The 25,471-nt window shown below is 46.5% G+C and overlaps 1 protein-coding gene across 1 annotated transcript; it reads left to right on the top strand.

The window, feature by feature from the left end:
* Positions 1-1,325: 1,325 nt before the first annotated feature.
* On the top strand, positions 1,326-25,471 carry cpz (carboxypeptidase Z; the record flags this gene model as incomplete). The annotated part of the gene is made up of 12 exons (XM_080722557.1): positions 1,326-1,422; positions 3,918-3,969; positions 14,249-14,571; positions 15,455-15,670; positions 16,327-16,562; positions 18,966-19,127; positions 20,906-21,064; positions 22,205-22,340; positions 23,154-23,293; positions 23,467-23,566; positions 24,188-24,333; positions 25,265-25,471. The coding sequence occupies 12 exons, from the start codon at positions 1,326-1,328 to the stop codon at positions 25,469-25,471; spliced, it is 1,974 nt and encodes a 657-aa protein (XP_080578683.1).

The following is a 25,471-nucleotide window of genomic DNA, read 5'->3' as shown; positions in this document are numbered from 1 at the left end:
AATTAATAAGCACACTGACTCACAGTCAGATTTCTCATAATGTCTTAGTCCTAACCACTGTATTTTAAACCTTTATATTAGTAAAACGGACTACACTGGGTTTTACAACTCTGGGCTACTTGGACTGTGTTCTTGGACACCACAACTCCACAAGGCTACTACTGCCAGCAGCCTATTGGCATTGCGGACTCAGCATAAACATGAAGGCCTATACAATAGGCTATGGGGAGGATCCATCCTTTTTTCTAAATAATGTAGCCTCCTGATTTGTGGTTGATATTGGATTTGTGATTAAATCAGTCTTGTCTCACCACAAACAAAAAAGTAATTGTGTTGTATGCAAATATTAAAGTTTTATTAAATGAAAACCTGTCTTTTATTTCTGCATGCTTCAAGTTCAAACAGCAGGCATAATAAAGCATGCACCCACCCACTCACCACAACCTGATCGCACCCCACCCACACAAGCCACGTTTCTCCCCCGTGGCGTGTTCCCCCACCACGCACACACACTCTAGTCTGCATTGAAATAAACGGAGAGCTATAGGCTATTAGGCCATGAGGTTCTTATGTCAAGGACCCCCAAATGAATAGCCTGGGCCGTGGACCCCAATCTGAAATGTTTTGTGCAGCAGAGAGTCAGGGAGGGACCCCAACCCGGACCCATTTGTGTTGTTAAAATGTAATATAGGCTAGACCATTAATCAAAATGCTTCAAAGATTTTTGGAAAATATGGTAACCGTTTGATTTGATAGATATAGCCTACGCTTTCTAAATGTCATAGGCCTATATAATGTAGACTAGCCTACGTGTGTTAAAGTGATTACATGGATGTTGATATGACTCAGACTCGTTTAGCTGTGGACCTTTGCTTGGGACGGTGGACCCAATAGCAGAGCTCACTTCTTAAATAGTTGTTTTCTAATTCATGGAATGTCTTAGATTTTAGTTTTTCATGAAATTACAGCAAAAAACGGGAGAAAAAAATTGTTCATGAAGATTTGCTTTTTTGCGAATGTTTTTTGAAAATGTTGAATTAAAAATAAAATGTAAGAAACCAAAAATGAAGGGACCCATAAAAATGTGTCCACGTCCCACAAATGGGTCCCGACCCAGTGTTTGGGAACCACTTGTCTTCTTTAGTCTACTCTCTAGGATCAGGGATGCTCCGCGCACTGCGCGCACACAAAAGAGAGAAGCTTTCCTTGTCGTGGCCGTGGGTGGTAGTAAATTGCAGGGAGAAGAGCCGAGGAGCTGCAGTTCCACGCACACACACACACTGCCACATCACACCGCTGTTGACAACAACTACAACATTATGAACATGCTGCTTTTGACATTGTCGGCGCTCCTGCTTGTCCTGGCCAAAAGTTGGGCTGCCCCGCCGCAGCGACACTGTGACCCACAGGACCACGACTATGGTAAGGTCAGCTTTGTGTGTGCCAGTTTAGGGCAAAAGGAGTTTAATTGAACCCGCCGCCCGCCATCAGCTGTAGAACGATATCTTTGGATTGGAAATCCTAATGCTAAACTCATGCACAAAAGCGATGCTTTTTAACCACGGTCAAATTGGAATAGGCCTATAGCCTGTATTCCCAGATTTGAGTTTTATTTTCAAATTGAAAGAACTTGCTTTTTTTTCGTAGTGCCTCTGTCATTGCACGTCGCCTCATGCAGTGATAGAAACTTACAAAGTAGAATGATCATATCATATATAGGCTAGGCTACTTTTATAATAGACGTCACGTTGTGGTTACATTGGTAGGTTACATTGGCTATTCACAAATGAATAGATGTTTTATTATTATCTCACAGTGAGAGTTTCTCTGTATGCAGCCTACTACTACGGTAGACTGTATAGTCAGTACAGTAGTCCACGGCCACGCTACATAATTATCATTCTCCTAGTGTCGAATGTCATATGAAGCTGTCGCCACCTAGCGGTGTGATTGGGGTCCTGCCTATAGTGATGTATTAGGCCAGTGGTTTTCAACCGTTTTTATATCAAGGTCCATTATTTATTCGGCCTTTCAGCCACGGACCACCATTGGATGAGATTTAGCCTCTCAGACCCAAAACATAGAATATTTTGTTGTCGTTTGTTAAGATTTTGTCCACAATTCCATGCAGTATTGATGTGGGATAGGAGAGATAACAAAAACGTTGATAAAAAATGTTTAATAATAAATTAACTCTTACAAGCGTAAAATGAAACCAAATGGACCCGTAAGGGCTACTGTAAGGGTTTGGTTTCATTTGACACTCTCAAGAGTTAAAGATCTATAAGGGTCCATTTGGTTAGGGTCCAGACTGATAACATGGATTCACTCACACGTTGTGTGAGTGAATCAGTCTATACCATTTGGTTACCAACTCTCCATCATTTAGCTGGGGACCTCCTGGAACCACCTCAAGAACCACTGGTGGCCCCCGGACCACTGGTTGAAAACCACTGTATTAGGCGTAAGCTATTGTAATAATCTTCATTATCACCATACCTCCCTTTTCTGATATTTGTTTTGATTTTGTATTTCACAGGAAGATGCAGCAGTAACTCACCCGAGGAAAAACGTAGGTGGCCTACAGACATAATAGTTTATTTATTTTCTTTTTTTTTTTTTTTTTATAAAAAATGATGTATTTATTTTGATTCTCATCTTAGCCCCCCTGAGGCGATTTGAAAGATTAGAGTTCTCATTTGTCCACTTCCTTAGACCCCGACTGTGAGACCTCCCGCGGGCTGGAACCAAGCTGTTTCAAATACCAAGTGTCCCTGCAAGATGCAACAGGCCTCCCCTGCGCATACAGTAGTTAGACTGTCAGTAGGAAGGCAGCTCCAGCCCTCTAGCACCATCAGTCTGTCTGGGAAGATTTATGGAGCATTACAAAAAGTCTCAAAATGTCTAATCCAGGGGTCTTCAACGTTTTAAGGCCAGGGACCCCTTAGCTGAGAGAGAGATGAAGCAGGGACCCCCACTACATATTGTATAAAATTGTGTTGCAGATTAAAAATGTTCATGGATTTCTTAGATAGCTTAGACTTGATTGACAGCACCGTCATCATGTTGGAGTAATGTGTATTTTCAGACATTTAACCACTTGACCCGTCAAATACTTAGTCTGCTCTTCTTTTACCTCTATACAAACCTCTTTGCCAAAAATAGCTGATCTACAAGCTCACAACGCCTCGCAGCACGAGGCGTTGTGAGCTTGTAGATCAGCTATTTTTTGGCTAATATTGCACTCATAATTTAGGGATGCAATTGTTCAAGTGGTTCATGTAAAAAACATGATCCTATCACACAAAGATTTGGCAGCCACCCTGTAGAAACTCCCCTTAGGGGTCCCGGACCCCCTGTTGAAGACCCCTGGTCTAATCGGACATTAGACATTCCGGGGAAAGCTAGATTTAAAAACATCTCACCCAGTTGGAGTTGGAAATAAGATATTCCCAATTGGACACTGTGTTAATCAAAACTATCAGTGGAAATATAGATTAAGGGACTAATTTAGCCTTGTATATTACATTAACCACTTAAACCCTATGTACTGTATAGCCTACTTTGTTTACCGGAGCCTATTGGTCCCCTCCTTTCCCCCCTGCACCCTTCCGTGAAAATAGCCGATCTTAAAGCTTACGTATACATACGTGTCACAAAAGCGACCGGTTCTGAGCCGGCAGAGCTGCTTTTTTCACAGAGCGTCTGCTTGTTTTCACTGAATGTTAGCCAATAATGGCATGCCCTGTATAGAGACAGTAGGCTAAATGTGGTTAAAGAGAACCACAAAGCTTTCTTGTACTCGAATCACTGGTTTCTCTATTTGTTTCTTTTTAAAGCATGACAGAAGTCAAACAAGGGACAAAATCCCTAAAATTATAGTGTAATTATCTACCTCTCCCATTCTCTCTCTACAGCTACATGTACAGAGGTGAACCTGGGCTACTGTAATGACATGGATTACTCCAGGTGGGTCACACATGTTATGCTTGAGGTGAGGTAATCATTGCCAGTTAAATGGGCTGTCCAGCAGTCTATTTATCCTGTAAGGCTGTGCTTCTCAAACACCCCAACTCTGAGAGTTACACAAAACGTCCATTTGGAATCCCCTCAAGGAACCCTGAAGGTGGCTGGACCCCACTTTGAGAACCACTGCTGTAAAGATTCAGGTATAGGGAAAGATATACACTTTCACAACAATACTGTATATTACCATTTCCTCTTTTTACCCACTTTAACACATTGCCTGCCCCACGTTTTTTATTAAACTCTTCCAAAACATGTCAGGGTTTTGGAGCATTTTGACTAATTTTCAATGAATATTTAAAAAATGTGTTTCTTAGCTATGAACAAATGGAGTATACCGATGGAAAGATGAAGAAATATACTTTTACCAATAAATAAATGGGGTTTAAATGTTGTTTCCTGATTTTTCCCTGATTTTTTAAGTGACTACTGTACTGGCCCAACATGGGCTAATTTGAATAAAAAAGCCTAAAAAAAGCCTTTTTATGAAACCAGCATGAATAAGTCGCTTATTTAGTTTCAAGCCAATAGATGGCGCTGTGGTACTGTGTGCTCACTCAACACACGCACACACACTCACTCACACTCACATGCACGCGCATGTCTCAAGCAACAAGGAAGGTCACGTGATTTCTCAGATAATGAAACCATGACATTTTAGGGTAAATGAAACCAAGTGCTTACACACACACACACACACGCACACACACACACACACACACACACACACACACACACACACACACACACACACACACACACACACACACACACACACACACACAGACGAGCCCCCCCAGCTGATCCCTGTGTTCAGTGGCGTCAGTTCAGAACAAGCTAAGGTATGGCAACATGACTGGTGTCACCAGGCATGTTGCCATACCTTAGCAACAGGCACGATGAAAAGTACATTTTTATTATTTCCCCCTGTAGCCAAGGTATGGCATTGGCAGCTGCATACCCCTGCCATACCCAATTGACGCCCCTGCCTGTGTTATGTCACGTGATTTCTTAGCTAACGGAAACTCAGATCGATGCAGAGAAAAGTTTGCTGGACCATTGGTTTACTGTCAATATTCCAGGATGACCTCCCACTTGGGTTATGACGCCCCCTGGCGATCATTCAGAGAAACTACTTCAGCTCCCGTACTAACGTAGGTAGGAAGGGCCTGTCACTCAAACCGGAGTGACCCGCCTCCAGGCTATATAAACCCCCGGAGGCGGAAGTAACATCCTCTTTTCACTCTCTGCGATATCACATTCAGATAAGTTGAAACTCAGCCTTTGTATTATTATTCTTCGCGCATTAGCCTAAAGCGGTGGCATTGGAGTCGCCCACTGGCGAGTGTTGAATTAACCCGTACTTAAGAATACTTATTCTTGTTCCGTCCTAAATCGACGGTTATTTCCTTTTATAACAAAGGATTATTACTGCTTGTTCAGGCCTTCGCCGAAGCAAGCGTGGCATAGCATTAGCCGTTAGCTTGTTAGCTCGTCTGCTATTGTTAACGTTAGCTACACTGCTTACCGCTTGTTCAGGCCCTGCCCGAATCAAGCGTGGCCTAGCCTTAGCCGTTAGCTTGTTAGCTCGTCTGCTTCTGGTTAACTCTATCTACAGTGCTTCGCCATGGATCCTCTGGCCTTCCTGCCGAGGCAATGTCCAGGCTGTCCAGGACTCATCGACGGACAGGATCTTCACCATCTCTGTGTCGGCTGCATGGGCGTTGCACACGCCTTCTCTGCACTGAGTCCTCAGGGGAGAGCAGGACCTTTCTGTGACTGCTGCGTGGCCTACGACCACGATGTACTGATACACCGGTTCTACCTAGCCAGGGCAGGCCTCGGGGCCTGCGCTCCACCAGGTGGGTCCACTGCTCTCAACCCCACAGCCCAGTCTTTCCTTCCCCAGGCGGCCCGCACCGTTGGTCAAGGTGCGGCGCTGCCTTCCGGAGATCCGCTTGGCAATCAGCGCGCCATTCCAAGTCAAGATGGCGCCGTGCTACATGAGACACCGCCTGCCGCGCAACCGACCGCAGCTAGCTCCACTGTCACTGGAGCTGGCGGGTCTGGTGAAGTCGCCGCTAAGAAGGCGACCAAGAAGGCTAACATCCAGAAATCTCCGGTAGCCTTTTCCCCTTCGGGCGCGGTGCCCAAAAAGAAACGCTTGGATGTGACCGTCGGGGACGTCCCCCTCGACGTGAGCATCACCAAAACAGTCCAGACCTTCAGGCGAGAGTCGGACCTGAGCTCCTGTCAGAGCGAGGGTTCTGGTTCTGAATACTCTGGATACACGGCCGAGGAGGAGGAGGACTCCGTCGAGGACGAGGGTTCTCGACTCACGGTCACTGTGAAAGGTAATGCCCCTGCGGCTCCAGCACGTCAACTGGACGCCGCAGGGAGCTCCCAGGCCTCCTCAGGCACCACTGCCCCTCCACCCGCCAGTCAAGCGAGTGAAGCGGGAGCAGAGGACGTCGATTCTGCAGCAGAAATGCTGGATCATCTCACAGTCTACATGAGAGCTCTGGCCAGAGTTGGAGAGGAGTTGCCACCTCCTCTCCCCTCTGAAGAGGCCGAGGATGATGACGAAATGCCCGGGCAGGAGCCTTCGGTTCCCGCCCCGTATGTCCTCTCCAGGCTGCCGCTGGTGAAAGGTTTCACCAAGGCCCTCCATTCCTCATGGAAGACACATAAAGACCCCAGGAAGCTGCCTTTTTCTGTGTTGGATTTGGTGGGCGGTGCGGAGGCAGGCATGTCCACCTGCCCTAACCTGGACCACCTGTTGGCACAATCTTTTCTGAGTTCCGTCAGACCCCAGTACAAAGATGTAGGCACAGCTAAAAACGGGCCGTTTGTTGGCCCCGTCGGCACCAACCCGCCGGGGTTCACTGTCCTGGAGGACAAGCTACAGTCGGACAGGGCTCGTAACGCCTACCGGTCCGCTGCTCTGGCCGCTAAGGACCTGAATCTGATCCAGCTCTTGCTCGCTTCCACCAAGGACCTGGTCAAAGGTCTGCCCACGGGGGAGCACACAGCTGAACTGAACACTCTATTTGACATCATGCTGAAGGTCAATTGGCATGCGGTTAAGTGGATGGGCAGGTCCATGGACTACAACCTCCAGTCTGAGAGAGCCCGCTGGCTCGACTATGTCGACCTCGAGCCTAAGAGGGACGTGGGCGAGAAGCCTCTAGGTCCTCGCGGGGAGATGTACAAGTCTCTCATAAACATGGAGAACAGTCCCACCACCCTCATGGGTGGGGGCTTGGAGCTGCTGCAGGGTAGAGTTACCTTCTTCAAGGCGGCTAAGGACATCGTCGAGTCCACCACAGTGCCACAGGATGAACCGCAGCAAGCTAGGAGGACGTCCCGCTCCTCCCGCGCCAAGGAAAGGGGCCGCTCTGCTTCTTTTAAGAAGCACTCGTCTTCCTCCAGGGGAGCCTCTGCAGCCAGGGCGCCTGACAGGCCCCGCAGCAAGGCTGTGGTTCCCGAGCGCGCTCAGCCGCGCCGCCCGTCCAAGGATGGCAGGCAGCAGTCTTCATACCGCGGTGGCCGCGGTAGGGGACAGCGCAAATGACACTTTGAAGAGGGGAATTGTGCTGGGGCGGGGGTCCGAGGTGTCTCTCGGTCCCCCTCCCCCCAAACGAGGGCGTTTTTCGGTACCCCGTGTCGGGGAAATGAAAATGTTAATTTTGATGCCTCCTGTGTTGACAATAAACATGTTGAAAGAGCAAAGTCTGCCTCTGTCCAACTCTCTCGCACTAGCACAGACGACCCCATCGTGCATGCCTCCTGTAGTAATGATGAAGTCCTGTCAGGACTCGATAATCAATCACAGGTTTTATCAGAATCCAGTAATGTTAATGTCAAACAATTATGTGGTTCCTCAAGCGCGCGAGTGGGATATCCCTCGCGTCGACAATATGAATCCTTTATGCATGCCTCCTGTAAGAATGATGGAGTCCCGTCAGGACTCTTTAATCAGTCAGAGGTTTTATCAGCAACCAGTAATGTTAACGTCAAACAATTATATGGTTCCTCATGCGCGCGAGTGGATTTTCCCTCGCGTGAGCGATGCTATGAATTTAACCTTGAGTCAGAAATTCTGTCGGCCTACTATGAGCCCGGGTCAAGGGACAAGCATAAAGGCCTTAGAGCAGGTATTAAACGTAAAAGTTCCTCTCCTGTCAGGGGAGAATGCTTTAGTTGTGGGCGAGTCTGTTTATCAGTCGAATCGCTTTGCTCTTCCTGTCGCTCTATCGAGCGAAAACCGAACGCTTCCGGTTTCACCGGATACGGATTCGCTAGCTCCCCGCTTCCGGTCCGGCCGCAAAAGAGCTCCGCTAGTCAAGCGGTACAATCAGAAGGTGTTCCCACCTTGCGGCCTATTGAACCCCCGCGCTCCGCATCCGGGTGTTCCGGATACGGATACGCAGGTTCCCCACTTCCGGTCCCGCCGCAAAATAGCTCCGCTAGTCAAGCGGTACAACCAGAAGGTGTTTCCGCCATGCGGCCTATTGAACCCTTGCGCTCCGCATCCGGTCGTTCCGGATACGGATACGCAGGTTCCCCACTTCCGGTCCGGCCGCCAAAAAGCTCCGCCGTCACGGAAGCACAGTGGTGGGGTTTCTCTCGCTCAAAACACGCTAGCACGCTGTGCGCGCCAGTGGAAGTTATGCAACCCGAGCCATTGGGTATTTCGAACGATAACCAGGGGTTACAGGTTACAGTTCGCAGATATACCCCCGCTTTCGAGCAGGGTTATTCATACCAGAGCACGTGGTTTAAAAGCAAGTCTTTTGAGAGAAGAGATCAGCTCATTGCTAAGCAAGGGTGCTATAGTGGAGCTGGACAGGACCCAATCCCGCATGGGATTTTGGAGCCGTTATTTCCTGGTGCCCAAAAAGGGGGGGGGGCTACGTCCCATCCTGGACCTAAAGGCACTAAACGTGTACCTGAAGAAGTACGTTTTCAGGATGCTAACAGTACCCACCATGTTACGGTCGGTCAGGCAAGGGGATTTCCACTGTTCAGTGGATCTGAAGGATGCTTATCAGCACGTCCAGATTTATCCCCCACACAGGAAATTCCTTCGGTTCGCCTTCGAGGGTCGCCTGTACGAGTATACAGTACTCCCTTTCGGTCTGTCACTGAGCCCGAGGGTTTTCGTGAAAGTGACCGAAGCAGCCATCGCCCCGCTGAGACAGCAGGGCGTCAGGTTGGCGACGTACATCGACGATTGGATGATTTCAGCGAGCTCCGCCCACGAAGTGGCGCGTCACACACAAGTGGTTTTGGCTCACCTGAAGGCCTTAGGTTTCATAGTCAACCACGGCAAGAGCATGCTGACTCCAGCAAGTCGTCTTACATTCATTGGGGTCCTTCTGGACTCATCCGACATGTCGGCCCGTCTCTCAGAGGAGAGGGTGGACAGGTTTCGGGAATGTCTCGACTCCTTTCAAGTGGGCCAGGAGGTCACTTACAGGAGTTGCATGGTACTGACGGGAATGATGGCTTCCGCAGTACATCTGTTGCGTTTGGGCAGGTTTCATATGAGACCTTTTCAAAGATGGATGTTATCCCTCGGGATCCCGCCCTCCTTGAAGTACAAGAAGGTTACGGTTTCCCCTTCCTGCGCGATCGCCCTGTCTCCGTGGCTGGTGGAGGGATTCCTCACCAGCGGAGTCTCGATTGGCGAGGTGGTTTCCCACAAGTCGATCACGACAGACGCCAGTCTCAGTGGATGGGGAGCCACTTTCGAGGGGCGCACAGCGCAGGGGCTTTGGCCTCTGGAGATGAGGGGTCGTCACATCAACTATTTGGAGTTGATGGCTATACTCCTGGCGCTCAAGCATTTCGAGCCTTGGATTTTGCATTGTCACGTCCTGGTCAGGACAGACAATACGACGGCCATGTTTTATGTCAACAAACAGGGGGGCCTGTCGTCGTTGCCACTGGACCGTCTGGCTCGAGAATTGACGCTTTGGTGCTTGTCGCGCCTCAAGTCGATCAGGGCCTCACACGTCCCAGGTCTCCTCAACAGCGGAGCAGATCTCCTGTCCAGGGGAGGTCCTCGCTACGAGGATTGGTCTCTCCACCCCAGGGTGGTGAGCCAGATTTTTCGCAAGTTTGGTCAGCCAGTGGCGGACCTGTTTGCGTCAGCGGAGAATACGAAGTGTCCGTTGTTCTTCGCGGTAAAGGGCAGTCCTCCCTTGGGGTTGGACGCCTTAGCGCACACGTGGCCGAGAGGTCTACTGTACGCGTTTCCCCCCTTCGACTTAATCCGACCCACTCTGGAGAGAGTCAGGAGGTTCGGTCTGGAGATGCTCCTGGTGGCCCCCTACAAGGGCACGTGGAGATCGGCGATCGCCCCTCTCCTTTGCGAACCGGGTTGGCAGCTGCCTCGGTGCAGGGACCTGTTGAGTCAGGCCAGGGGGGAGATCTTCCACCAAGACCTGCAGGTCCTAGACCTGTGGGTTTGGCACGTGAAAGGTTAAACCTGCTGGCAGCCGGTTTTTCTTCTGAAGTGGTTGATACCATTCAGAGTGCTAAGGCGCCCTCTACGAGGGCGTCCTATGATGGAAGGTGGAATGCCTTTGAGGACTGGTGTGAGTCGCGTGTTCCACCTGTGGTGGCTCATGTGGCGTCAGCCCAGGAAATTCTGGAATTTATGCAGAACCGCTTGAGAAGTGGTCTAGCATTTTCTACCCTTAGGGGGTATTTGGCGGCTATTAATGCCTGTCACCTGGGGGTGGCGGGCAAGGCACCTTCTAAAGTCCCGGAGGTCATCAAGTTCATGCAAGGAGTTGAACGTTTGAGGCCGGTGACTAGGTCTTTGTTCCCAGTTTGGGATCTGCAGGTGGTTCTAGGGGGCCTATGTCGGGCTCCCTTTGAGCCGCTTGTAGGGTTGCCTTTGAAACTTTTGAGTTTCAAGACGGCTCTTTTGCTGGCTTTGGCCACGGCTAAAAGAGTTGGTGACCTGCAAGCTCTCTCGGTGTCTGCGGAGTGCATGCAGTTTATGAACAATGATCTCAAGGTGTTGCTCAAGCCTCATCTTAAGTTTGTTCCTAAGAACATGGTGGTTCCTAAGGAGCCTGTTGTTCTTCTGGCTTTTCATCCTCCTCCGTTTGTCTCGGTGGAGGATGAACGGCTGAATTGCCTTTGTCCTGTCAGGGCATTGAAGGCCTACTGTGACAGGACTGCTGGTTCTAGAGCTTCTTCTCAGCTCTTTGTAGAAATGGGCAATGTTCTTGTCAGAAAGCCGGTGTCTAGACCCACTCTTTCGAGGTGGATTGTGGATGCTATTAGGCTGGCTTACTCTAGTGCGGGTGTGGAAGTGCCGGCGGCACTTAAAGCCCATAGCACTAGAGGTGTGGCTACTTCGTGGGCACTGGCAAAGGGAGTCTCCGTTCAGGAGATTTGTGTTTCGGCGAATTGGTCTTCGCCTTCTACCTTTGCAGCCTACTATCACCTGGATATCGAATCCTCTTCGCTAGCGCATTCGGTTCTGGGTGCAGTTGCCTCCTCTACGTCATAGAGGAGTCGGATCTTCCCCTCCCACAGGTGGGCATGTAGCCACCTGGGGTACTTTGGGGGGACCCTGTGTTTTCCTTATATAGTGTGTCTTACTTATAAGGCGGACTTGTCCTTTTCATTTAGTTGAATGAGGCGGACTTCGGTCTGTCAGGGTCTCTCTTTATTTTCTCATGCCTTCACACCCAGGTCCGGTGGGCCTGGGACCTTCTGGGTGATGGGTCACGCCCGTTTGGGCTGTGCTCACCCGTATGAGGGGTGTGTGGGGGTATGAGAGTAGGTTGTGGCTTAGAGGGGAGTTTAAGAATCCCAAGTGGGAGGTCATCCTGGAATATTGACAGTAAACGGTAGGTTCCGTACGGAACCATTGTTTACTTAGATATGGAAGGATGACCTCCCACGTAATGCCCCTCTGTTTCACTGAATGTGGCAGAGAGTGGTATTAAGAGGATGTTACTTCCGCCTCCGGGGGTTTATATAGCCTGGAGGCGGGTCACTCCGGTTTGAGTGACAGGCCCTTCCTACCTACGTTAGTACGGGAGCTGAAGTAGTTTCTCTGAATGATCGCCAGGGGGCGTCATAACCCAAGTGGGAGGTCATCCTTCCATATCTAAGTAAACAATGGTTCCGTACGGAACCTACCGATCATTTTCCTTACTGTTGTTTAGCCACATGGATTATAGTTTTACGAGCCAGCAGACTGTTTGTTTATCAATGGAATATCTTTACGAGCCAGGAGTGCACTGGGGGGGAGGAGGTGACAGTGTATCAGGTAGGACCCTGGTTTTTTCCGTTTTTTTCATTGTGTGTCGTGTCGTATGGATGGATGTTGTTTTGCTGCGTGTGGCCAGGGGTGTCCCACCAAAATCTGGGCCCTGGCCACAAGGATTCACTGCGGGACCCCCATGATTGTTCTTCATAGGGGGGATTTCAAAAATAGCAGATGTACAAGCTCGCAGAGTGCCGCGCTGTGAGCTTGTAGATCTGCTATTTTTCAATAGCTAAAGTATAAAATAATTATGTCCCCTCCACCTTGGGCCCTAGTAGTGTAGGGTTTCCACTCGCACTTCCCCCTTGTGACACCCCTGTGTGTGTGCGCGTCCTCCTCTCCCACTATAAATACAGAGTGCCTTCACCTAAATACACTCAAATCTAAACGAATTCTACTGTCATCTCTAGGCTATCAATCAACTATCTAAACTCTAACTCTAACTATAAATATCCTATATTCAAATCTCAACCAGCCTCCCAACCGATCTTTTTTTTTTCTTTTTTCTCCTCAGCTGGCTAGCTGGCTAGCCTGGCTTGTCGCGTCTAAAACAGCTGCAGACTTTTTCTCCCTCTCTCTCTGTTGTATTTGGATTGCCTGATAACATGTATTTCAATGCAGTTTTTTGACCTTTTTTCTTCATTCACGTGAATGACCTGGTTCCCTTTGATGTTGCCCTACTGTATTAAGTCACAGGCAGCACGAGAGCACCATCAATTGTAAAACAATGAAAAGACTATAGAACGTTTATAAACGGGCTGGGCGGTAAATAGCTGGGCAAAATAGAACGTTTATAAACGTGCTGGGCGGCAGATGAGTTAAGTATGGGTGAGCCTAACAAAGTAGTCTAAATCACAGGTTCTCAAAGTGGGGTCCAGAACCCACAGGGGTCCTCGAGGGGGTTGCAGCGGGTCCCTGGCAATCACTTTACACTTACAATGTGTTTTGTTGCGGTCTATTGTAAGGCTATTACACACAATACACGCCGTCCCATATCTTTTCCCATATATTTTCTTTTTTTGTTATAATTTTTATCCCACGATTTTGCAACCCATTTTTCACCCAGTGCCAATTGCCTATGTAATCCTGGGCTCTGCTCTCCCTCTGCCGCGCCTGGGGAGACAACGGACTGACCTCATGCTTCCTTCAATGCATGATGAGTCCAAGTTGTTTCTTTTCACCTGACAGGGGGGATTTCCCCGGGATGGACGTAGCGCGTGGAAGGAACACATTATTCCAACCAGTTCCTTTCCCCTCCATCAAGCACCCCGGCTGGCCAGGGGGAGGCATTATTGAGACCAGGATTACTGCATGTTTTTGTGAGGGTATCAACCCTAGGAGACACGGGGAGAACATGCAAACTCCACACAGAAAGGCCCTATCGCCGACCCCACCTAGGGTGTGGGCGCTGATGACGCGGAGGGAGAAACACGCCCCCAGCACCCACAGCTTCCCCCGGCGGGAATCGAACCCAGGACCTTCTAGCTGTGAGGCGAAGCGCTAACCACTGCGCCACCGTGCCCCTTCCCATATATTGTCTGAGCAGTGTCACGCATCGATCCAAAACAACCTCCAAGTTCACCTCGACAACGTTGACCATTGTCACACCAGGATGATTTAACGCTCGTAGAAAATAGCTCACCTACAAGCTCATCAGCGACGCATTGTGAGCTTGTAGGTCAGCCATTTTCAATGTACAACACCATCATGCGACGAAGTAGTATGAATCGGGGCTTAAAGACACCCCCCCAAAACATGATCATCAGGAATTATGATTATACTAGGATAAAAGGATATACCTTTGGTCTAGTGTTTAAGATATTGGACTTTCACGCGGGAGACCTGAGTTCAAATCCCAGGCGTTACATTAACTCCATAGGCACATACAAAACAGTAAAAAGTACTAAACTATTGCTCCTCCAGAACCATGTACCCCAACATCCTGGGCCACCGAAGTCACGTGGAGGCGGAGTCGGGAGCAGAGTACCTCCTGCTGAGCGTCATCCACGGCCTGCTCAACAGCGAGTGCTCCCCGGACATCCGCCTGGTGGGCTGCTCTGTGCTCGCCCCTCGCTGCCAGGGCAACAGGATCGTCAAGCCCTGCCGCAGGACGTGCGATCAGCTGAGGAAGGACTGCGGCCACGCCTTTGAGTCGATCCAAATGGCCTGGCCTTACTTCCTGGACTGTGACCGCTTCTTTGCCAGCGACGAAGAGGGCTGCTTTGATCCCCTGGCTGGCTTGAAAGGTAAGGTTGAAAGCCTCATTCATACTCCATCATATATGACTGTGTCGCTCCACCACAAGGACTGATTTTGATATAGTTTAAATCGGATGATTGATTGATTGATTGATTGATTGAAGACTTTATTAGAAGTTTGCATATGAACTAAAAGGATAAACCCCTCAAGAAAGCTTTTGGGCTTGTTTCAATTGGGGTCCTTTTTTAAAACTCATATAACATTGAATGACAGACAAATAAAACACAGTACTATGCAGAAAATATGTTAAAAAACAGTTGTAAAGCACATGCAAAATAAATGGTATTTATAATAGAAATGTCGGGGGGGGGGGGGGGGGGGGGGGGCAGTAAGGATAGGCTTTGTTTTCTTTTACCATTTTTGAGTAGCAGCCGACTAATCTGGAGATCTAAGCAGGAGAACGAATCTGACAATTTATTTTTTGGCAAACCTGGGTTGGACCTGATCTGTGGGGCTGCATCTGGTGTTGTAATTGTGAACATCCTTGACATTTTGGAAGTATTTTGTCAGGTACAATATATCTTAGTGGTTTAGTGTATCTTGTATACCAGGCCCATTGCAAGATGCTGTACTCTGTCAGCTACCGTGAGCCACCCCACGCTTAAAAAGCGATTAGCGGTAATCCCAAGATGGAAGGTTAAGCAGAAGCCTAATTAGATTGTTTTGGGCTGTTTGGAGCCTTGTTTTAGGGCCTTTGAGGCGTAACGATGACATTATTTTCAGCAAGTAACACATTGTTGGACAAGTTCAATTTTCTCACCTTTTCTCTCTGCCCTGGTCTACTTTCTTCCATTTGTTTCACCCCTCCTTTTCTCTCTTTTCCTCCATTGTGCTCTCTCTACAATATTCCCTCCTGTCTGGCTCCTCCAGCCAGACAGGATCGAGCTCTGTCCAGCCTCTCCCCAGAAGAACCCAGTACCATCATCCAGTTCACCTACACCTCCAATGCCCACATGTACAGCCTGCTGAAGCGGACAGCAGCCAAGTGCTCCCACATCTCGCATGTCTACAGCATTGGACGCAGCGTGGAAGGCAGAGACCTGCTGGCCATCGAGTTCACAGACAACCCTGGACAGCATGAGCTACGTGAGTGTTGAATGAATGAATGTGTGCCGTATGGGGATACAATTATAGTTTAGGTCAGTGGTTCCCAAACCTTTTTAATTTCAAGGAACCCAGAGGGTCTCTGGAGGACCCCACTGGTTTAGGTCACCATGGTACAATACATTTTTCATTATAGAGCGCAATTACGGCACATGGGGAGATGAGAAGGAAATAAAGAATAAACATGACTTATTATGACTCATGTACAAATGGATCCGACAATTTTACACATTAAGAAGTAACACTCCAGATTTTGCTGCGTACTCAAAAAGCTATATCACCAAACAACATGAGCAAACTTGCATTTCAAAATGTAATATGCTGAGTTCTATTCCTTTAATATCCTTGGAATTCTATTGTATATAACATCAGTCTTTTCCCCTTTAGTTATTCTGCAACCTCTTCTTCCTCGTCTCTTCCTTAATTTCACCGATGTCCAATTCCCTTCCTTACCGTCTTTCATGTGCTCTCCTCTTTCTTACTTTCATTTATGTCCTCTGCCCTCCCCTTTCCCGTTGCTTAACCTCCCCTCCCCCCAAGCGTCTCCTCTCTTCTTCTCACCATCCTTTCTCACTTGATATTTTGCCTTAAATCCATGATTCATTAAATCTCTTCCGTCTCTCGCCACCCATCCCCAGTGGAGCCGGAGATCAAGCTGGTGGGCAACATGCATGGCAACGAGGTGCTGGGCCGCCAGCTCCTCATCTACCTGGCCCAGTACCTGTGTTCAGAGTACATGCTGGGCAACCAGCGTGTCCAGAGCCTCGTTAACAACACCCGTATTCACCTGCTGGCCTCCATGAACCCAGACGGCTACGAGCTGGCCGCCTCAGAGGTAGAGGATAGAAATGACCCGGAGTTCAGCGAACAGGAAGTAAATATTGATATCCATTTAAAAAAGAAAAAAAGACAACCCGCCATTATCCGCTCCCGATTGGCTGTCCATCTTTCTGTCCCGACTGGTGGTGGGCTTTGGGTGTAATACAATGATACAGTGGGTTATTAAAGTGCGGTGCCATGATTTATTCCCCCTCTGAAACATGATTATCAACTATTATGATTATACTAGGAGGAGGATTTTTTCCAAAAAAGTGTGCAGAAAGAGTTAAAATTATGTTTTTATGTGGCCACACCCCCAGTTCATTAAGTATGCCTGGTTGTCATGGTGGGGTGGTGACCCAGCTGAAGTTAGCCACACCCCACAGTGTTGGGTGAATGGTAATTAGGGGAGGAGTTGATTGTGTGATGTAATAAGTATGGGTGTTTTTGGAACGGCACATCTGAACCAGCAGGTGGCATCCTCCAGCTAAAAACCCAAATAAAAAGAGAATGCATAATTGCTCATAACAACCACACCAGGGGGTCTAATGAAGTACTGTCAACCTCCTAGACACATGAAAACCAGAAAAAGTACAAAACTATGGCACCACCTCTTTAACAACAATGCTGCTTGATGAGTTGCAAGATAGCACACCATGGAGTGTTGTAGCAATTTATGTCATGAGTTGTGAGGCTTTCCTTTCTAAGTAACTAATCTAGTGTACAGTATATTTATGTCCATGCTCATTACTAGACCCAGTATAAAGACTGATTTTTAGGAACACCTCTCGCTCTGCTCTGTGTTGGAGCTTAATGTTCACAGTACTAGATGCAGCATCAAACTTCTTGGCTGTGATGGATGTAACAATGCCATCAATATGCTAATATTCTAATTACTCAAGCGGTCCAATTAGTCACAAATCAGTAGTGCAGGCGGCCAAATACCCTTATGGTTAGAAATCTGCAGGTTTCATGTTCTGATCCTGTTTCATTTACAGGTGTAAAAGCATGTAGTGTAAAAGCAACCAGTCAGAGCGATTTGGTCCTGCCATCGCCTATGTGTCTGTCAGTTGGTCTGGGCTGGCTCTCCCACTGCCAGATAAACCAAACCAAAGAGGGATCTCAAAATCTGTCTGTAAGAAGTAACGGAGAATAAAGGTTTTTAGGGAGAAACTCCATTGAATAGTGTCTACCAGAAACACACCAAAAACAAGTGTTCACTTTAAGTTATATTCAAAAGAAGTCGTTTAAGAAATATAATGCATATACTGTAGTTAGTAGCTGGCAGTGGGAGAGCTGTTCTGTTTTCAACTAAGGAATGCTGGGTCCACTCTAATCATCACTTCAATGGTGTATAGTGGAATCCACTGTGGAAGAAATCCACCCGACCAGTTACATTTTTAAGGCATGGATTTGCAGGAGCTAATCTTGCAAAACGCTGTACTGATCCAGCGCCACAGTTCTTGTGCACAGTGCCAGTAGGGTCAACTCCACACATTTTCTTTCACACCCACATATGTTTTGCATTTTGGGGCATGGAAATATTTAACTTTAATTTTATAATGGAAGTTAGAGGGACTTAGATTGGGCTGAAACCCTTCCCAAATTTGGAGCCATTTGGAGCCATAAGTCATCGATACTTCACAGATGACTGGCGTCACATACTGGCCATGTGAAGTCTGAAATGCACACTGGAATCAGATCTGGATCTCAAGATCTACATGATCAGATTAGAATAATAATTCCCCTTGTAAATAATATCCATCAGCAGTGAAGTCAGCTTGTTAAGGGTGGCCTTTACAATGGCATCTACTGCTAAACCATGTATGTCGTAGATCAAGCTTTTAATTGCACTACAACCTTCCATGAGAACATTGCATACTGTCACTAATGCCTCATGTCTTCTGCCCATAGTTTCTGAAAATAGTGTTTCTGACTAATCCTGTATTTCGTTGATGTTGAGTGGAAATCTCAGTGGTGGTGACGGAAATCAATGGTGAAATCAGTCTTCTTCCAACAGTGCCACTGATAACTCTAGTCTAGAGAGATTACAATAGAAATGTCATGGAGGGTGTGCTCATTCCAAACCTATGGGTATTTGTAGATGAATAGCCTACTGTTCAGTGTTCACAGCTTCTTGTCTCAAGTCCATCATTGTTGCTGGGTCTCATTCTCATGACGGATACATGGCCTTGTCTCAGTTAATCATAGCATTAACCAATATAATCTAACATGGTCTTCCCTTTTAATACTGTCTAATACTCACATATATTTCTCAATATTTGCTTCCCTGAACTACGCATTTGCTAACCACTAATATCCACAATGATCACTGTCATTATCATCAATATCATTAATATTATTAATCATTAATCCAATCATTTAACAATTCCATCTATGGTCTCTGTTAGCCGCACTTCACAAATCCTAACAATGTGTTTGAAACCAACCACTACAGGGTCACTTGTTGAATGGTTGGACCAACGGTCGAACCAATGCTCAGAATTTAGATCTGAATCGCAACTTCCCGGACCTCACCTCCGTCCTCTATCGGAATCGGCGCAGCAGGTTCTACCGAACTGACCACGTTCCCATCCCTGATAACTACTGGTTTGGCAAGGTAAGAGGTCGGGTGCCCTCTCTTTCAGGGGTGGGTTAGGTTTCATTTGATTATGTGTGTTTGTATTTCAGTTGGTGGTGTCTTACATGCTCAGGCATATTATGGTATACCGGTATGTTCTAACCCAGTGGTTACCAAACGTTTTAGCTCATGACCCAACAAAGAAATTAGGCGTTTGCCTGGGAGTCCGGGACCCAAACTAGAGAAAACAGCAGATCTGATCTGCAAGCTCACAACGCGTTGCTTCGTGCCGAGCTTGTAGATCGGCTATTTTCACTACTTCTTAAACATTTGTATTCTAATTCATGGAATTTCTCAGATTTATTTTTATTTCTTCATGAAATTATTGAAGAAAAAAAAAGATATTCTGTTTTTAATTCATGAACATTTGAGCTTTTTGAGGAAAGTTTTTTGAAAGTGTTATAAAATAATGATAATTAAAAACAAAATGTTGAAAAATAAAATAAAGGGACCCATAAAGATGTGTCCACAACCCACAAATTGGTCCCGACCCAGTGTTTTGGGAAACAGTGTTCTAACCATACAAGTGCATGATTATATTGAAACTAGCCCTTACCCGTTCAAAGATATGAGCTCCAAAATGATGTGCAGTGTGTGGGTTATGGGATGTGCACTGTGCACACAGTATATGAGGGATGGAAAGTAACTTTAACTGGTGCTTGCATGATGTAGGAGCATCAATGTAAGAAACCCGTTTCGTTTAATGGCTACAGAGATACTGTTTCCCCCCCCCCCCCCCCCCCCCCCCAGCCCGCCCGCCCACCCGCCTGCACACACACCCGCCTGCCTGCCTGCCTGCCTGCCTGCCTGCCTGCACACACACACACACACACACACACACACACACACACACACACACACACACACACACACACACACACACACAGCTGGTTAAACATTTTGCCTCATGCTAGATGCAGAATAGATGTGCCTCATGCTAGATGCAGAATAGATAGTAGATACACCATAAAAATGCTAATATACAGTATATGATTTGTGAAAGTGACAAACGGGCTTCACAGTTATGTTAGGTGTGTTCATATGCTAATGGTGATGCGATTTCAGATCAATTGCTCCAGCCACTGAGGAGAAACGCTGTTTCAGACACTCACTCAGACTTACCCGTTCAAAGATATGAGCTCCGAAATGATGTGCAGTGTGTGGGTTATGGGATGTGCACTGTGCACACAGTATATGAGGGATGGAAAGTAACTTTAACTGGTGCTTGCATGCTAATATGTAGGAGCATCAATGTAAGAAATACCCGTTCCATTTAACGGCTACAGAGATACTGTGTACCGATCTGCATGATTTTTGGACAACATCTGTAACAGGGCCAGAACCCCCCCCCCCCCCCCCCGCCCGCCCGCCCGCCTGCCTGCACACCCCCCCCCCCCCCCCCCGTGTGTGTGTGTGTGTGGGTTTGTGTGTGATTGTGCATGGCCTGAACAACAGCGCCCCTCCCTTAACATGTGTGGTCACAAAAGGTACTGTAGGCTAAATAGATATAGATACACCATAAAAATGCTAATATACAGCATACGATTTGTGAAAGTGACAAACGGGCTTCACAGTTATGTCAGGTGTGTTCATATGGTAATGGTGATGCGATTTCAGATCAATTGCTCCAGCCACTGAGGAGAAACGCGGTTTCAGACACTCACTCAGACATCTCCAAAATTATAGTATAGATAGATATACTTGTTTTTCCAAACAAGTGGGGGTAACTATTTGCACTTTCCCCCTCTGGTCTGTAGGTGGCACCAGAGACCTATGCAGTGATGAAGTGGATCAGGTCGATTCCCTTTGTGCAGTCAGCCAGCCTCCACGGGGGGGAGCTAGTGGTCTCCTACCCGTTTGACTTCTCCAAGCACCCACAGGAGGAGAGGATGTTCTCACCCACCCCTGATGAACAGGTAAAGCCTCAGCTATGCTTATACTCCAACATTTATTCCAGGTTAAAAGTCATGTTGCACAGCAGTTGGGAGCTTTGAAGAATTGTTATTACATTTTTATTTATTGGTGGATGGATGAATGGATTGATGGATGGATGGATGTGTGTGGTGGTAGAAAGAATACTACATTTCTTTTACACAAGTAAAAGTATCAATACTGCAATGTAGAAATACTCTGTTAAAAGTAAAAGTACAAAAGTATTTGTATCAAAATGTACTTAAAGTACCAAAAGAAGAAAGTACTCATTATGCAGAATGTCCCATTTCACAAGTTTTCAAATGTATTAAAAGAATAGCAGATCTACAAGCTCACAATGCGTCGCACCCCGACACATTGTGAGCTTGTTGATCAGCTATTTTCATATGGTCAAATATATATAGGGCTGAAGTGGGAAATGTATGTTTTGTAATAATAATAATAAAAATCTACAAAGTAACCAGTAACTAAAGTTACTTTACACCACTTGATGGGTGGATTGGATGGATGAATAGACTGATGGATGTTGCGGGTAGAAAGAAAATGTCAAAGGTTTATTTGTCACTACTCATGCTGGTACAAGCAGCAAAATGCTAGTGTGGCAAGCTCTGCATTAGCATTCGTTGTCAGCTTGTTGGGGAGACTGAGAGAATATACTCAACCTTTTCAGGCTGTGACCCCCCAAATAATCATATTTTAACTGGGGACCCCCCACCCTGACGAGCACTAACAGTTGAGGAATTACATTTTGTATAATACGGTTCATTTTGTATAACACGGTTCACAATTGCGAGGCGTTGTGAGCATGTAGATCTTCACAATATCTTCACAATTTCTGGCTGTAATATTTGACAATTTGGCCAATGTTTTATTTGGTATTAAAAGAGGTATTAAAAAGTCCATAAATGTGTCACTAGAAATGTGCACAATATACCCTCTATACATTTTAAGTTGGGTTGTTTACTGTTGAGAGCGAAAACAATGTTGCACATTAAGTTAATCATCTGGGGACCCCCCAAAATAATTTGGGGGTCCCGACCCACACAGGTTGAGAACCACTGTTTTAAGTAATAGAACTTGTTTTGTATATCATAATCTTACATACAGTACCTCCCTGTGTTTAGGCTTTCAAGCAGCTGGCTCGTACCTACGCAGATGCCCATGCCACCATGTCAAACAATGACACCGAGCGCTGCGGATCTTCCTTTTACAGAACCAGGGGCATCATTAATGGGGCCCTGTGGTACAGCTTCGCTGGAGGTGAGATTATAACACAACCACAAAAATTAAGATTAACCACTTGAACCCCAGCATAACTATTCTGGGGGGAACATTCGCCCAAAATGGCCGATTTACAAGATCTTTTTTTGTTAACACAATGAGAGATGTTAGAGACATATGTGCTGAAATGTGTTTTGTAGAATATATGGATGTATTGATTTAATTGTGTGATGACCAGCATTATACCTACTTCACACCTGGAATGGTTTATCTCTCTAGAAAAGAAGTTAACCATGTAAAATGTGGGAAAAGAATGAGACGCATAATTGATTTTAGAATACTTCTTATTGCTATCTATGAACGTTTTCAGCTTCTTCCTATGTTCACTACACATTTATTTTCACAAGCTTTTGTTAGGCTAAAGTGTGTGGTTACTGCAAAATGCTAAAAATGATTTTACAATTAGTATTATGCTAATGATAATAATACCCAATATTATTTGGTTTAAATTGAATTGTTTTACTGCTTTACCTTGTTATACATTTTTATTGTATGTAAGTATAGTATATGTATTGCATGTGTATATGTATTGCAATGTTTTGTCACATTTAATCTGTGCCTATTTCTATTTTCGAAGCACACTGAGTCTTCGCCCGTAGTATGAAATGTCCCTTATAAATCAACTTGACTTTGGAAAAAAAAACTTTTTAGACACTTTTAAAGCCAGATACTAATCCGATTTGCCCGAACCATCTCTGAGTGAGGTGATCAGTTTATTTGCTTTGATACCTTCAACCCCCCCCCCCCCTCTCTCCCTCCCCCTCTCCCCCCCTCCCCCTCCCTCCCCCCTAGGTATGTCAGACTTCAACTACCTTCACACCAACTGTCTGGAGATCACGGTGGAGCTCGGCTGCGACAAGTTCCCCTCTGAGGCTGAGCTCTACCCTGAATGGAGGAGGAACAAGGAGGCACTGCTCAGTTTCATGGAGTCTGTGAGTGTTGTGCAGGCAGAATGTCTGCAGCGGAAGCCGGCTTGGTATCAGACTGGAGATATTGTATTTAATTAACAGTTCATCATCACTACATGAGGTTACTTTAACTCCTCATAGAGTGAAAAGTGACCGTTGCGTTTTCCATCTGTGTTGGCGTCCTTGTCCACTTGTAGGTCCACCGAGGAATCAAAGGAATAGTGAAGGATGAGGATGGCATCGGGATCAAAGGAGCCATCATTTCTGTCAGGGGTGTCAGAAAAGACGTCACCACAGGTAAGAAGAATCATTCAATTAAATGATTATGTTTTTTCCCCACAAAATAAATAAATAAATTGGGAATATCTTTAACCTCGGGTGATGTTTTTAAATCTAGCTTTCTCCGGAATCGGAGTCAGAAGTTTATTGGGAAGTTATGTTCACATAATGAGGAATTTGACTTTATTGTATTTATACAATATAGAAAAAAGAAAGAAAGAAAATATAGCTTATGTGTATACATATATAATATTGTACAGATTATTATATAGACAAAAAAGTATAAAATGTAATAGAAAGTATGCAAAGAAATAAATATACAAGTATAAAAGTACAAATATGAAAAATAATAACAATGAGCATTTGGTCAGACGAGGTGTGAGAAATACTGTCAATGTGTAATGAATGTGAGATAAAATCATGAATCAACCATTTGCACACAGCACAGATATATAAATAGCAATAATATTAAAAGTTGTGTTACATACATGCTATTTCACAAACACACAGCCTACAGCTGTAAACTGCATGCTATCCTCATCCCCCTCCCCACCTTTCTCTCCCTCTCTATCTCTCCATCCGTCCGTCCGTCCGTCCGTCCGTCCGTCCGTCCATCCCTCCGTCTCCTCCTCTCTCCAGCGGATGATGGAGACTACTGGCGTCTGCTAAATTCTGGTACCCACATCCTGACTGCCTCGGCCAAGGGCTTCTCTAAGATCAGCAAGAGGATTTTCCTGCCTCACAACATGGACAAGGCAGGGCGCGTTGACTTTGTCTTGAGGAAGGTATGGAACCACAATTTGTTGCTTATATTTGACAAACCTCCTGTTTGATTTAAAAGAAACTGGAGCAAATGAAAAGGTCTTAACCACTTAAACAATCCTGGCTTCCCCAGTTTGGGCATTCAAGGTTCAATGTTAAGGGTTCTTTCTTTTTTTCCCGGCTTGTGCAGGTAATAATAAAAAGTAAACATATTTTTTTCGGCTCCTCGGACATAGTGGCAGCATAATAACAGTGATTAACAACAATAATATGGAAAATATCATTATAGGCAAAAATATTATATAGTAAAAAGCTGATCCTCAAGCTCACCATGTGTCACGATGCGACACATTGGGAGCTTGTAGATCAGCTGTTTTCCAATGAAGTGGTTAAGCGATTAATCTCATTCCTGACAGTTTTTTCGAGGGACAGCGGCTTCTTCAAACGGCCCTGGCCCGTCCCGTGTCCCATGGGGACATGGGACCTGCCGACGACACGGCCGACGACACGGAGCGCTGGAAGCCGCGTCCCCATGGAGGGGGTCCGCGGCCCCTCAAGGGACGCAGGTGAAATGTTAACCTGCCGATGATACGGAGCGCCGGGAGGTAGCACCTAAACCAAACCTTAACCCTAACCCTAACCTCAGTAAAACTAACGATGCTGGGAGAATATATAACCCTCCACGATTTTCCGGTCCCGCCGTGGGTGAATATCTAACCCTCCGCGATGCTCCGGTCCTGTCGCAGGTGAATACCTAACCCTCCGCGATGCTCCGGTCTGCCGCGGGACGAGCCGGGGCCGCGAAAAGAACTCGGCCTTGCTGTGTTTTTTCCCCCCTAATTAACACATTGTCCTCATTACTACGACTGCACTGCCACTACAATAGCCTATTGTTAATAACAATTGATTGTATGTATATATTTTTTATTAAAACATGTACCATGCACCATCCAGGAGCCCGTGGAGCCTGACATCAACGATGACCTCTTCCCCACGGTGGACTCGTGGGACCGCTTCGACCCCTACAACCACTTTGAGAGCCACGGTGAGCCAGCTGAGCCGGGCGAACCGGGGCTGGAGCGCCAGGAGAAGCCGTGGTGGTGGAACTACTTCTCCCAGTCGGGTATCAATCCTCCTACTTGGCTGCTGCGAAACGTCTAG

The sequence above is a fragment of the Nannobrachium achirus genome (assembly GCF_963921795.1).
Source record: "Nannobrachium achirus genome assembly, chromosome: 3".
Taxonomy (NCBI): domain Eukaryota; kingdom Metazoa; phylum Chordata; class Actinopteri; order Myctophiformes; family Myctophidae; genus Nannobrachium; species Nannobrachium achirus.
The sequence above is the reverse complement of the archived record's forward strand: the minus strand, read 5'-3'. Positions and strand labels throughout refer to the sequence as shown.